At 36.3% G+C, this 14783-nt stretch overlaps 1 protein-coding gene across 1 annotated transcript in view; it reads left to right on the forward strand.

Annotated features, from left to right (window-relative positions):
- The window catches only part of ATP11B (ATPase, class VI, type 11B), a 47337-nt gene that overhangs the window by 14118 nt on the left and 18436 nt on the right, over nucleotides 1-14783 (forward strand). The window contains 14 exon segments of the mRNA XM_010086691.1: nucleotides 2533-2730; nucleotides 2985-3143; nucleotides 3432-3604; nucleotides 3988-4056; nucleotides 5014-5087; nucleotides 5174-5277; nucleotides 5423-5604; nucleotides 6290-6493; nucleotides 6753-6906; nucleotides 9839-9941; nucleotides 11206-11351; nucleotides 11547-11606; nucleotides 11902-12029; nucleotides 12876-13014. Coding sequence (XP_010084993.1) covers nucleotides 2533-2730; nucleotides 2985-3143; nucleotides 3432-3604; nucleotides 3988-4056; nucleotides 5014-5087; nucleotides 5174-5277; nucleotides 5423-5604; nucleotides 6290-6493; nucleotides 6753-6906; nucleotides 9839-9941; nucleotides 11206-11351; nucleotides 11547-11606; nucleotides 11902-12029; nucleotides 12876-13014 — 1893 coding nt within the window.

Consider the following 14783-nt stretch of genomic DNA (forward strand, 5'->3'; position numbering starts at 1 on the left):
TGCATATCTGCAGAACCCTCAACCACTATCTACTGAATGTGATATTTTTTATGTCTCTGTCCTTGCCTATACTTGTACGTACCATCAGAGAAATAACTTGCATATGTGCTGTTGTCTGAGTATTTTTGAGAGAGTTAGACCTATGTAGCCTCACCCTTGTGTAGAAATATCTTACCTCTGTTACTGGTTGGACTTTTTCTTCCTTTATGAAAAAATGAAGCTTATTGAAATTTTGGGGTTTGTTAGGACATATTTATGGTGTTCTATAGTTGTCTTATTGTTCTTTTGTGTGTCTTTTGTCATTCCTTAAATGAAAAGAGGAGGTAGATGGCTGTTATTGTGCACATTCCATTGCAGTTATTTCATAGTTCAGGCATTTTGGACATTATGTGATGTTGAGATTGTTCAGACAATTTTGTGAGACTGTAATTTTGCTCAAGCTCCTGCTTGCCTTCTTACTTTTCTGTAGAGATTGGAGGAATACTTTGAAGTGTTCCTTAAGTCTGCAGTTCTGAGAAGTGTCTTTTTTTAAAAATCCTTCTGTATTTTTCTGTGTTCTGTTTAATTTTTGATTTCTGTACGAGTCTACTGTGTTCCTCACACACCTGTCCCCATCTCCCAGGGAGCTGAGAATTGAATGTGCTCACTACAAAAAAGGTCCAAATCCCAAGTCAGGAGAGTTCTGTTCTGCTTCACAAGCAGAGTGAAGCTTGTGGTTAGTACGTAGTGGTTTGGGAAGGAAAAAGAAGCAATTTGAGAATGTCTTTGATTCAAGGAGAGTTAAGAGTTTACTGGCATTTCAGGAGAACATGTAACTTTGTCAGAAGCTTGTCATGTAAGGTGTTTTTGTGGTTTTTTAACTGGAAAAATATCTTTAATCATTTTATCTCAAGGCTGTATTTTAATTCAGATCATCACTACAGTTATCAAGAACCTTTCAATATATTCTAAAATAAGCTTAGCTAAAAGTGTCACTGTTGAAAAGTACTAAATGAATTTGAATGTTTTCAAATTGTTTAGTGACTTTGAGTACCTGTAGCCCCTTATTGCACTTTGAACTGTTGAAGTGGTCAGTCAAGTAAATTCTTGGCTCCTCTTAACTTGAAGTAGTTGCTAACTACTGTTGCTAATTAACCTGTGGAGCCTTTTCAGTTTGAAATCAAATTGGGATAAGCATTTACTCAATCTTCCTATCCCTTTACTTTTGCCTTCAGGATCACACAGAGCCATCTGTGTTTCTGCAATGTCACTCTCCTTCTATCATGTCTTTTTTTTTCTCTCTCCCTTGTTTACTTCCACAATCTGCTTTGCATTTCTTAATGTGCTGACTCCCTTACTTGGAGTGCTTTCTCTATTCTTCTGTCCTGTGTTGTGCGGATTGTTATTTAATAGACAGCTCTTGAAGAAACTTGCTAACCTTGGTAATTGAAACTTCATTTCAGTGTATCTTGTCTTCCATGAATTACTGCTCTTAGTCTTTATCTTTTTTGGTTTAGTTTGGAAGATCTCTTAAGGCACAGAACTTCCTGAGTTTTTGTAAGACACCTTAATCATTGGTACTGACTTTTATTAAGTAATTGTAGCAACACTCCCTAATTAGGAAGAACAGACAATATTTAGCTTTGTAAACTGTTGTCTACTTTTATACTCCCTTTCTTCAAAATGCTCTCCTACACCAATATTTGTTAGAGTTGAAAAAGATATCCCAACTTTTCTCATGTCTTAATCTCCCTTGCTCAATATTCGGGTGTTGGTAAGAGTCTTCCCCAAGTACAGTTTACATACTGAGTTTGTTTTGCAAATGAAGAAGAGACTGCAATCTTGAATTTCAGAGTTTGTTAAAATTGTCATACCTAATAAAGAGAAATTTCTATCCTGTTACATAGCTGTTTACCTGAAATGTGTGTTGAATACAATGATTTGAAGAGGCATAAAAAGTCTGTGCCGTTGAAATACACATGATCTCTTTCTTGTCATGTAGTCTGGAACACCTGTGTCACTGGGGACTGCCAATAGACAGGAACCTTCCTGTTGCTCTGCTGTCCTAAACCAATACAGAATACTTGCAGATTCCTCTGACAACATGGAATATCAGTTGTTTGCCTTCACTGTTTGTGGTTCCTTAGAAGAGCCTATGAATGGTGCTGTTTGATGGAACAGGGAACTTGTTAGTTTTTTCAGACCCAGCTCCTTGAAGAAGAGATGTATTTGAAAACAAAATCACCACAACAGTTAATATCAATTGTTATCCCTCCTGAGATATTCAGTAGAAAGGATAAAAATGAACTTGAGAACTAAAACATCCAGTCATAGGTTAAGGCAGTCTTTTGGATCAGTCTGAAGACCCATTACTGGGGCAACCTGGAAGCGGCTGCATTGTCACTCGGTGTTGTCTCGCTCCTGTGTACATGGGACTTGGTATCCTCTGGCTCTGTCAATTTTTCATTTTTCATACATATTGAAACGTAACTAAGTAATCATTTTTCACGTGATCGCTCCAGTAATCTTTACACTTTCTCTTTTTTCTTGTAGATTCTGAGATTTATTTCAGATTTTCTTGCTTTCCTGGTACTTTACAATTTTATCATACCTATTTCACTTTATGTGACTGTTGAGATGCAGAAATTTCTTGGATCTTTTTTTATTGGCTGGGATCTTGACCTCTATCATGAAGAAACAAACCAGAGAGCACAAGTAAATACTTCAGATCTCAATGAGGAATTGGGACAGGTAGAGTAAAAAATGTGTTGTTTCTTCCTTTTTTTTTTTTTACCTTCTATTTTCTGCTCCTTTTTTAGTAGTAAAATCCATTACTGCAGACTTTATCGGTTGTGCTTTGATTTCTACTTAATTTGAAAATGAGGTGTAAATATCTGATGTCAGAAATTAAAATTTTTACATGGTCAAAGAAAGATGTTGTAGTTTTTTTTCTTTTAACAAGTATATGTAACTCCAAATCTGTTTTTTGTTTTATTTTCTAAAAGGTAGAGTATGTGTTTACAGACAAAACTGGTACATTAACTGAAAATGAGATGCAGTTTCGGGAGTGCTCCATTAATGGCGTAAAGTACCAAGAGGTCAATGGTAAATTAACTGCAGAGGGCTTTTCTGAAGATTCTCCAGATGGAAATAGGCATAGTTTGGTAAGACTTTCCCCCTCCCCACCATTAGGCATCCTAGATTGAAAGTGTTGGTTTGTTTTTTTTTTTCAGAGAAATATTCTTCTAGAGTTAGTGGTTTTTTTTAAATGAGAATTTCCAAATAGTTTGAAGATATGAAGTGTTACTGAACAAATATTAAACATGTTGAGATGTGATTATCTAACATGAAATAGTTGGCAGATTTTAAAGTAAAAACATATTTTTTATTAAGTGTGTTCAAAACTAGCTCGATATCTAAATGTTACAAATAAAGTTTTTTCTTTCTTATAGATGAAAGAGGAAGAACTCTTCTTGAAAGCAGTTTGTCTTTGTCATACAGTGCAGATCAATGCAGATCAAACAGATGGTGCTGATGGTCCCTGGCATGCCAATGGAATAGCATCCCCATTGGAGTATTACGCTTCTTCACCAGATGAGAAAGCTTTAGTTGAAGCTGCAAGCCGGTGAGTTGTACTGCCAAAACTATCTAATGTAGAATTTCCTTACTAGGGCAGGCGATTTGTGGTAAAAGCAACTTTAAAATTGCTCAGAATGGTTGCAAATAAAGCCCAGGTCTTCGCACTATGAAAACATAGAAAAGTAAAATACACAAAAGCCCTGACATATTATGAAGTGATGATTTGAAATATTTATGGAAATCCTTGAGAAACTGTACGGGACAGAGTATGTTGCTATTAAAATATTGTACAGAGCAGGCATTCTTCATTCTCTCTAGAAACAGAGAGCAGTAATGGGGTATAAGAGTCCCTCTCTTCTTCCCTCCCTTCCCCCCCATCAATAGGCATTATGTCTAAAGTGATGATTAAATGTATATTTTTCCTTTTAGGGTTGGAGTAGTATTTACTGGAACTAGTGGGGACAGTATGGAAGTAAAAAGTCTGGGAAAACTAGAAAGGTATTCATTTTCATTCCTTTCTTTCTTTGAAGGGCAGAACAGTAGTGAAGAATACTATGATGTTCTCCTCTGAATCCTCTCTGTTATAAGAAAACCTTGCCTTTCCACAGCATGCTCTTTTTCATGCTTTTCCCTTGATGTCTTCAAGACAGCTTGCATCTTATTCCTTACCAATTGAAACTGAGATGCAAGAATTTTGTGAGTTACGCTGTCGGTGTGTATTATAACAGTTTGTATCTTTACCCATTCCTCAAAGGTTGAGACTGTAGTAGAGTTGGAAAACTGGATTGCTTATTCAAGTCTTGCAGTTTGTGCTTTAAGCTATAGAAGTTCTCACAATCAGTCTCATGTATGCATAATCTAATTACATATTTTAAAGTTCCTCAAAATGATTAGAAGTATTATTGATAAATGTGTATCTGCAATATGTCATAACACCTTTTATCCATTTGATCTGTGTCAGTGGGCAGTACTTTAAACTTAAATGTCTAAAATTCATTTTCTAAACTAGTGGTAACATAACAAAAAATAGTTGAGTTATCAGGGAACATACACTCTTTTCTGACTTTCTGTTACAAGTGTTAGAAATAAAATGTAGTTTTCAAAGTTACACTTGAAGTAGTGATAGAAGGATAAAGGAATGGGTAGGACCTGATGGTAATCTCCAGATGTAAAGCTAGTGTTCAGGGAACTGTTCCTGTTGGTAGAAGAACCTTTTATTCTTATAGAATGGAATTAAATGCATATAAAGTGATGAAAAGCAATCCATTGCACAAATATAGATAAGTAATTGTTGCTCAACAGTGGTAGCATTACTTTTGGAGTTTCTTTATAAAAATGACACTTTGGGGAAAGCTCTGTGGGGCAAGTGTATATTTATAAGTATTTGCCTTTGGATATTTATTTCTAAAAGTATTTTATTCCCCTTCCCTCTTCTATTAAAACAAAAAATAACAGGTATAAATTGCTTCATGTTTTGGAGTTTGATCCAAATCGCAGACGAATGAGTGTCATTGTGGAGAGTCCCTCAGGTAAGTGATCAGAAGTTGTACAAGCTGCATTTGAGAACTTCTTAAATAGTATGTATTCTTAATTTCTATTCTGTTTTACTTTTTAGGGGAAAAGCTTTTATTCACAAAGGGAGCAGAATCTTCCATTCTTCCCCATAGTAAGAGTGGAGAAATAGACAAAACCAGGATACATGTGGATGAATTTGCTTTGGTAAGTGTATATGTTTGCCCAGTTGATGGGAAGAAAATTCTTTTGGTACAAATTCTTTGTCTTGAATTGAATAAACTGCACGTGACACCTTCTTGTTAGATCAGAATCTTCTCTACTCTGAATGTAGTCTTTTATATTCTCACAGAAAGGACTAAGAACTTTATGCGTAGCCTACAGAAGATTCACCCCTGAGGAGTATCAAGAAATTGGCAAACGCCTTCATGAGGCCAGGACTGCCTTACAACAACGGGAAGAGAGATTAGCAGATGTATTCAACTTCATAGAAAGAGATCTGGAATTGCTTGGGGCTACGGGAGTAGAAGACAAGTATGCAATGGAGTTTCTGCTAACTACACTCAAAAACATAGGACGTTTAGGATTTATAACTGAAGTATGATGTGTGCCATTAAAAACTCTTCTGCCACCACGAAAAGTTCTGTGCTATTCTTGTGTAGTATGTTTACCATTCTTTGTATTGAGGAGCATTCAAAACAAGTGTTGTACCAACTGGTTTGGCTTAGCTATGACATACAGTGTGCTTCATCAGGAGGGATTTAATGTACGTGAAACAGAATAATTGCAGTAAATATTTAGGGTAATGGCTGACTCCTTGGGAAAACTTCTAAAGCATTCTGCTTGCGTAGTGTGTGTTCTGTAAGTCAGAGGGTGTATTGTACTCTGGAGTGTACTGATGGAGCACTTAGAAGCTTTTCATGCACCACAGTAGAGAAGAATTGTTGCAGTGGTGCCTAATTTAAATTAAGATACGCTTATTACAAATTTTTGATGACTTAGCAGGATTGAAGTTCAGTTTTTGTTTCATCCAGGCCTTCCTTCTATTACTGGCAACAACATCATCTGTCAGACTATGATTCTCTGAAAATATACGTAACATTGGAAATGCAGTCTTAAATCATTGTGACGGGGGTTACAGGCGTAACATGGAGTTACAGTGTGAGCTGTTTTTTTGTAAAGTGTACGATTGGTTATTTGAGATTTTTCTTGTTTCTAGACTGCAGGAGAAAGTCCAAGAAACCATAGAAGCACTCAGGTTGGCTGGTATCAAAGTGTGGGTACTCACTGGAGATAAGCACGAAACGGCTGTTAGTGTCAGTTTATCGTGTGGACACTTTCATAGAACCATGAACATCCTTGAGCTTGTGCAGCACAAGTCAGACAGTACGTGTGCGGAGCAACTGAGGCAGCTAGCCAAGAGGTAAAATTCTGGAGATGTCGTTATCTCAGTGATGATCTTAGTTTAGTTTTATTTTCAAATTTTATTACAATCTTTGTTTTATGTGCTGAACACATGAAGTTGCCTTTTTTAAAAATGTCTATTAATATAACAGACTTGAAGCAGGTTGTCTAACAGGCTAGCTTCTTTGCTTATGGTATGGGCAACCACACAGTTCATTAAAATAATTCGGTTTTTTCCGTCACACCAATACAAAGCCAACATTTTTGTCCCTGAATAGAATAAAGGAAGACCACGTTATCCAGCATGGACTAGTTGTGGATGGGACCAGCCTCTCTCTTGCACTCAGGGAACATGAAAAACTGTTCATGGAAGTTTGCAAAAACTGTTCTGCAGTGTTGTGCTGTCGCATGGCACCACTTCAGAAAGCAAAGGTAAGTGAAAATATAATCAGGATTGTCTTGCATGTATTTTTATCATGCTTTGAGGAGGCAAGGATTTCTGGAAATGCTTTGTTTGCCTGACCTTTTGTGTGACTTTTGAATCCTTGTTAAATTCAGTTGGTCTGGAGTAGTTTGCTAAGAAGTTTCTACACGTGTTTGTGAAAATTTGCAAGTGTATGGAGGAGAGAGTCAAAATATTGCCACCACGCAAGAAAAAGGCTAATTTTTAATCAGCCTCTTGAGTGTTCTATAAGGCAGTAGCTATCCTGGGCACCTGCATGCTTTGCATTGCGTGTTCCATCAATTCTCCAAACCAAAAAAGCTAAATTGAAAATTCATGAAGCTGTAGGGAAAAAAAGTGCTTTTGTAAAGATTTAAAAAATAGCTAAATTTGAGGAGGAAGTAGAAGGGAAAGGAAGGTTGTCATCTAGCCTCCAGGGAAGGTTTGCCTTAATGCTCTTTTCCAAGACCGTTTTTCCTTCAATTGTACTTAATTTTACTCAAATACAGATCAGATAAACCACAAAATCTGAATTGGACTTATTTTTTTTTACTGTAGAAATCTAAGCTCTGAAGAGCTATAATATTTATTCTTTCCTTTTGAAATTTTCTTTCCATTTTATGCTTCTCTTACTTTTTTGACTAATATTCAATTGTATAGCTCTATTGGAGTATGTTTTAATTTATTATACTTTTGCCTATCTATATGCTTCAAAGGCTTTTTGCATATGTTTCCAGTAATATTAAACCTCTGAAAATACATTGTTGCCCACTGTATTTTTACACCTTGTCAAAAAGTAAAGGGAAAAAGATATCTTTCTACCTTAAAGCAATTGGAAACCCTTATGTGAGTTACTAAATGTGCAAAATTGTTTCACTATAGCATGAGTGACCTGTTTTGAGATCATTCTTCCTGCTTCCAACATTTAGCCAGACTTTTAATGCAGTGTTTAGGATCGCTTCCTTATCAAACTGTTCAGCTGTATATAAATCTTGGTATAACGTCACTTTCAATATAATGTTAAAAGGAATTTGTAACTATGAGAAAAACAATTTGTTGGATGTGTCTGTTTTATGTACACTCAGCTAAAAGCTGAAATTTTTGCCGTCCCCTCTCTTTAAGGTATAGTTATTTGCCGATGTGATGTCCTTGTTCTTATTTTGTCATTTAACTTGATTTATAATGTGCTTTGTAATGCCAAATCTGTCAGACAGCAGCCAATTCTTACCCTGTCCAGCAGATAATCTCCATTGTTTCCTATTTGTTATGAGGCACAGTAGAACCTAATTTTGATGGCAGTGATTTTAAACACTGAAGTCTATAAATCACTGAGACAAACGGCATATAACATGGGAGGGAAAGGTAGGGGAGGAAGCGTATGGCAGTTTACTCTAGCCTTGCGTTTGATTTTCTGCTGTAGGCATGCTTTTGTGAGGTTTATTCCAAGGTTAAGCTGGAACTCAGTTTAATATTAATTTCCCACATCTTTTCCTTTAATGCTTGTTAATATACGGCTAGTGGTCTCACTACTTGTTTTTGTGTTTTATGGCTCGGAAACCTTTTTAAACATCTTCCATGTCAGTCATTCGGAGCTGCTGCTGATCGCTGTTGGTAAAATTTTCCAGAGGATTTGTCTTGACCTTTTCACGTAGATGTCCGTCTAAATTATCAGAGTCTTCGGTGTCTCACGAGGACTGGTCTGGGTGACATACTGCAGCCTTGCTGCCTCTTTGAGGCTGCTTACTAAGATCTAACGTTAAATGTACTTGAAATAATTACCCCTTAGGAATGGGGAACCTTTAAACTTGAATATTAATACCTGCAGTTAGGGAATGTATTCCCACACTGAGGTGTATTTCTCTGAACTATGAACTGTATTTAATCACTGTTGTGTTCATTGTGTGCGGTGAGTTACTGCTCCTGTGAGTCACTGCTCTGACGCTGCCAGCTAGAGCTCAGTTATTGGAGTACCGTTGTTTGTGTCTACTTACCTCATGCAGTTGTTTCTCTGTTGATACTTCTGCTTTGGGTTTTGTGGAACTTCGGGGGGAAAATGCAGATTTTTTTCACAGAGAAATCTTCTTTGTTTTCAGAAAGAATTCTTGAGCTGTATTCACTCCTTTACCTCTACCCATTTATGACTGAATTAGTGAAGCTTCTACCATTAGTGACAGCTCTCTGGGAGGTTAATGAATTACTAATTCTCCTCAACCAAAAACCTCATCTCAGTCCTCTCTATTTAGATTATCGTCAGCACCTCTATTAAAGATCTTTTTCCTTTCTGGGAAGAACGGGATATTGCTGCTTGTCTTTGGAGGATTTTAGAGCCTTCTATGTAAACAATTTTTTTTCTCTTTCTGTCGTATCTACTCCTGTGACTTTTTCAGCCGAGAATATCCATTGGTGATAATGACGTTGCTTTAAAAAGAAACTGTTTTTGTTAATAACAGCATGTATTGATCTCTGTGAGATAATACATTTTTTTTCAGATTCCTCTTTTACACTGATTAGTTCTATTAATTGAAAACGGGAAGAATCTGCACGTGTCTAGTAAAGGGCATTAAATCTGAATTACGCCCTAAGTAAATTTTCAGTTCTGACTTTTACTTGACTGTTTTGTATGAGAAAGCACCAAATTAAGAATTGTAAAAGAACAGCTAAATAAGAACATGAAAATAAGCTCAAGGCAGGCATAATATTTAAACAAAGGCTTTTTCCCCAAAGCAAGCAGCTTGTCTGAAGGGGCAATGGATTTGAGCGTGTGATACGCCAAAGATGTTTTTTACCCAAGCGTGCACATTCATAAAACATATAAATTGTATTTTCAGGTAGGTAACTAATAGACTTGGGAATTAGTGACGTGGTTTGTAATAGACTTTCTGGCTAATTAGAAAAATTTCTGACCCCCCTTTTTTTTTCCAGGTAGTGCGACTGTTAAAAACGTCTCCAGAGAAACCTATAACATTAGCGATCGGTGATGGTGCTAATGATGTGAGCATGATACAAGAAGCACACGTTGGCATAGGTAACTTACTTTTGTCAGAAGAGATAAATGCAAATAAGATGCAAATTTTAGTAGAGGATGCGATCCTGACTAGTGTTATAAAGAGATAAGCTGCTAACATTTTTGCACCTGTGAATGATAGAGTGTTAATCTGAGTCATCTGCTGCAGCAGAGTTTTAGTGGAATTTAAAGTCTAAGGCTGTTTGCTTTCTGAAGTCTTAGGTTTGTTGTATAGTCTAACAATATTCAGAGGTCCTGCTTCATGCTGCCTTAAGAACAGCAAAGATTCTCTGTAAGTAAAATCTCAGAAGTACTCTGCTTCAGACATTGGAAGTGGATATTGCTAACTGCAGACCATGTCAGGTTCTAAGCTCCTGTGTAAACCCGACCTTTAAACCTTTCTTTGCACTAAACTGCCACTGTTTGCACCACGTCTGTGTCACGGTAGAAAGGCTATTTGTGTCTAGTTTGTCTTGGAGGAGAAGGCTTTCCTTTCTCTCCTTGAGAGACTGTTATTGATTCTCACCTAAGCTTTGTAGTTTTCTCTGTTTGTTGTTTTCTGTTACCTGGCCAGGACCTTCTTTAAACTTTTTTTTTTGTGCTGTATTATATAACTGAGTACAAAACATACATACATAACTGAATGGGTACCCTTCACGTAGTGTTCCATTATTTCCTTTACTGACTTTCGATGGTGTTTATTGAAACAGTAAATGCTGAAGGTTCTTACATAAGGTATGGGTACATCAGGATATTCAGTCTGTCACCCTTTGTGATTAAAAAGGTGTATGTAATGTTCATCATGTAAACCATGTTGCCATGATTTTTAAGACCATGGGTTTAGCCTGCTTGAGAAGGTTACAGGCCAATAACAAATGATGCCTTAATTTACAGCTAGCTTGTCAACTAACTGAAGCTTATTAAATATAAAATGATCCACATTTTTATTGTAATTTGTAGCATATTGGACATGACATGTACGTTGGTCAGAACTAGCAAGTCTTTGCCATGGAGGGTGACAGGACCTTTAGATAATTTTTTTTTTAAAAGCAACCAGCACCTCTAAGGGTCTGGTTTTCAGGAATCCTAGGCCGCTTTTCTTCCTAAAAGTGTGTTTTGTGTTTTCTGTGTATGCTTATCCTAATCTTGTAGTGTTTAGAAATGAATTTGTGTTCAGCTGTGACAAATGACAAGCATTGTCAGCTCATCAGATTAAGTTAACTGCTTAAACTTTAATTTTTATAGAATTTAACCTATTTTCTGTTTTGTTTCCCCAATGTTACAGGAATCATGGGCAAGGAAGGAAGGCAAGCTGTAAGAAACAGTGACTATGCAATAGCACGGTTTAAATTCCTCTCCAAGTTGCTTTTTGTTCATGGGCACTTTTACTATATTAGAGTAGCAACCCTTGTACAGTACTTTTTTTATAAGGTAAGTCTTCAAAGAGTACCAGTGAAGTTCACAGAAAAATGTGTCACTTTTTCCCAGCAAGATATTTATTTCAGATCTAACATCTTTATTGGGAACTGGTTAAGTATCTCTGTTCAAACATGTTTTGTGGGTTTTTTTTCAGAGTTGTTAGGCATGTACTGAGGTTTAACTATTTCCTTCACTCTTTCTTTTCAGAATGTGTGCTTTATTACACCACAATTTTTATATCAGTTCTTCTGTTTGTTTTCACAACAAGTAAGTATTGGATGCCTTACATCTTGGTAAACATGTATGAAACAGGGTAAATAACTAGAAAAATGGAAAAAACTACACATAAGCAGCACATGTTTTACACTTAAGTATCCAGCTTCATTTTCTGTATTTGATAGCTTGATGTTACTAGATCATTCTGTGAGTATAGCTTTTTTCTAACTAGTAAATTCACGTAATTAATAATTTGTTGGTGCTGTTATTGTGCTAATAAGTTTTAATAAATACAAACAACTGTTTCTTTTACAAGACTCAGAATAATTTTTGTTTCTCTTTTCAGACGCTCTATGACAGTGTATACCTGACTTTGTACAATATTTGTTTCACTTCCTTGCCTGTCCTCATATACAGTCTTTTTGAACAGCATGTGCATCCGCATGTATTACAGAGTAAACCTGTGCTCTACCGGTATGTATATCTTATGTATGTTGTCATGGTAGCGTATAATTTAGACCAACAGTGGCATCTGCAGAAGTCTGAAGTTGCTGTTATTAATTCCTACAGTATTTTTATCTGCAATTTATGCAATTTTTAGACACTATTTTGATGGAGGAAGAACTGCAGCATTACATGGTTTTCATCCTACAAGTTTATTAACATGAGCATTTTAAAAGAAGCATCTTTTTATGTTGGTCATCTTAAGACTAGAAGAAAATTGAGCGCTTGGTCGTCTTAGATGATTGGCAGCCCTTCTCTTTCGTTATGTAGGAGGTGAAAATTGGTTAGATATGCAAATTAAAAACTAGGACACTGTGGTTAGGGGAGTCACCAGGAAAATGTTAGCTAAGAGGGGAAGTGATTTCCTATAGAATTAGGTGTCCTCCCAGTGGTTGCATGTTGCACTGCATACTGCTTTTCAGAGAAAAAAAAAAAGTATGTATCTTTGTGAAAAAGAGATGTCTTTTAGATGTTTCTTTTTTTCCTAAAGGTCTTTAAAGCAGAGCAAGGGGCAAGTATCAGGAGATCTAGCTTTTTCTTCCTCTTGCAATTCCACCTCCAGGGAGAAGAAATCTAATTTGTGCTATTCTGAATGCGACCTATTAGAGACCCTTGCCATTGGTGATACTTGCATAAAGCAGAGGCAAATTTTTGACCGTAATTTATGTATTTTTTTCATATGTCAGCATTCATTAAATGTATCTTGGTAGAGTTGAAAGTTACATTTATTCAAAGCAGTAGCAGCCATGCAATGTGAATAGCTGATGGGTTATATAAAGACAATCTGAAATCGAAAATGCTGTTTTATTTCTGCAGAGACATCAGTAAAAATGCCCATCTGGGGTTTAAACCGTTTCTTTACTGGACCATCTTGGGCTTCTTTCATGCGTTTGTTTTCTTTTATGGCTCGTATCTTCTAATGGGAGAAGACACTTCTCTGCTGGGAAATGGCCAGGTACGGTATCATAAGAATTATGCTACCATGGTATTTTTGGTGGTGTTTCTTAATGGTTTGTGGTTTTTTTTTTATCCTCTTGTGGCAGAAAAATAAAAGGCTTTTTATTTTTATGAACTACCTAAGTGCTAAAGATGCTTTGCCAATATTTGTGTGTGCACTCTCAAGAGTAACGTTTCTTAGTGTAGAAACTGTAAGATGTCAGAAAGTGTATGTCCATGAAGAACATATCTTTCAAGATAATAAATGTATTATGGCTGTCTTTTTTTATTTTATACACTGTTTTTGAAAATCATGTGTCATGACTTCAGTAAATAAGAATTTATATTAATTGATTCAAAACTCATTTTGAGTTGGACTTAATTGCAGTATCAAACAATACTTCTCGTTAACATCTGTTATAAAATTAGGCTTAAATATGAAAGTTGCCAGAAGCCTTAAAGCTTCTCCTGAAAATGTATTATTTTAATTACTCAGAATTTTAAAAAATTTAGGTGGTGCAACCTGCTTTTAAGATATACTTTTTATTCAATAAATGTTTTAAAGACAATAACTTGATGAAATAATCAAATATAAATTTAACCCATTCTGCTTTAAAGATGGTTCAAGTTAACAGAAAAAATCATACACAAAAATCTCTAAAGCTCAGATGGAACCATTACAAGTCTGCTTCCTCATTTTCCCTGGTTCTTAGTTAACCCAGGAAGTGTAGCCAAAAAAAAAAAGGGTTTCCATCTAATGATGTACAGACAATGGCCAGAATTGTGTCGAGTGACTAAAATCAGAGAGGATGGGAACTGGTCATTAGCATCCCTGCAGAGAAAGGAGCAATAGAGGGGCAGTGGTGCAGCTAGCTGGAGTACCGGTTGCATCCTGAGATGTTTGATAAGAACATTCAAATAGTTGTGCTTTAGACTAGAATGCCTCTTAGAGATGAGCTGTGAGTGTGTCCTCTCATCATTTGTTACAAGCTGTGTCACTTTGAAGTTCTTGTGAATTGGTAAAGGACATTTGATTCTCTTCTAATGAAGTAATTTTACACTATGAATCAATGCATCTCTGTGCATCTGTCTTAGTTGTCAAAGCACCTCACTTCAAAATTGCTTAGTAAACGTCCACAAGGCAGGAAAGGACTTTCTTCATTGTATTTAGTAACAAATGTTTAGTTTGGGGAACATATGATATTCTATAAGTCTAGGCCAGTGTGTTAAGGTAGACTTTATGGTGAAGGTTCTTTCAATGGTTTCTTGTATAAATTAACCTCAAGATTTTAAAAATATATTTAGTGAATGAGCATACTGGAAATAAAGCTTTCAGATGCCCTTTGGCTTCTCATGTTTTCTGTGATGTGACTTAAAAAGAAGTCACAGAGTTTATTTGGAGCTACTCTCTACCCCTCTGTGTTTGCTAAAAGATGGTTATTGGAACTGTGTGTTGCAGCAAATGATCTGCAGTGCATAAAGTACGTTGCAAACATAATGTGTGCCTGAAAAACCCAAAGTTAAGGGCAAGAGAAACTCTTGTACTCCTGAAGTCCTTTCTTGTAAGAAGTCCTCAAGAAGTGGTCACTTTGTGCAGATGTGTGATACTGTTGGTGCAAGGCCTCACACTTTCATTCCAAGTTCTCAGTTTGGAGCAAAGCACAGTAGAAGAGATGGTAAATATTTGTTAATGCTGGTGGTTTGTTAGGCTTACCTCAACGCGTTGTGCAACAACTTGATCTTTTAGTTCTTTTTTTCTCCCCCCTTTTTCATGCTGTGCATGTCGTC

The sequence above is a fragment of the Pterocles gutturalis genome, unplaced genomic scaffold, assembly GCF_000699245.1.
Source record: "Pterocles gutturalis isolate BGI_N339 unplaced genomic scaffold, ASM69924v1 scaffold16431, whole genome shotgun sequence".
Taxonomy (NCBI): Eukaryota; Metazoa; Chordata; class Aves; order Pterocliformes; family Pteroclidae; genus Pterocles; species Pterocles gutturalis.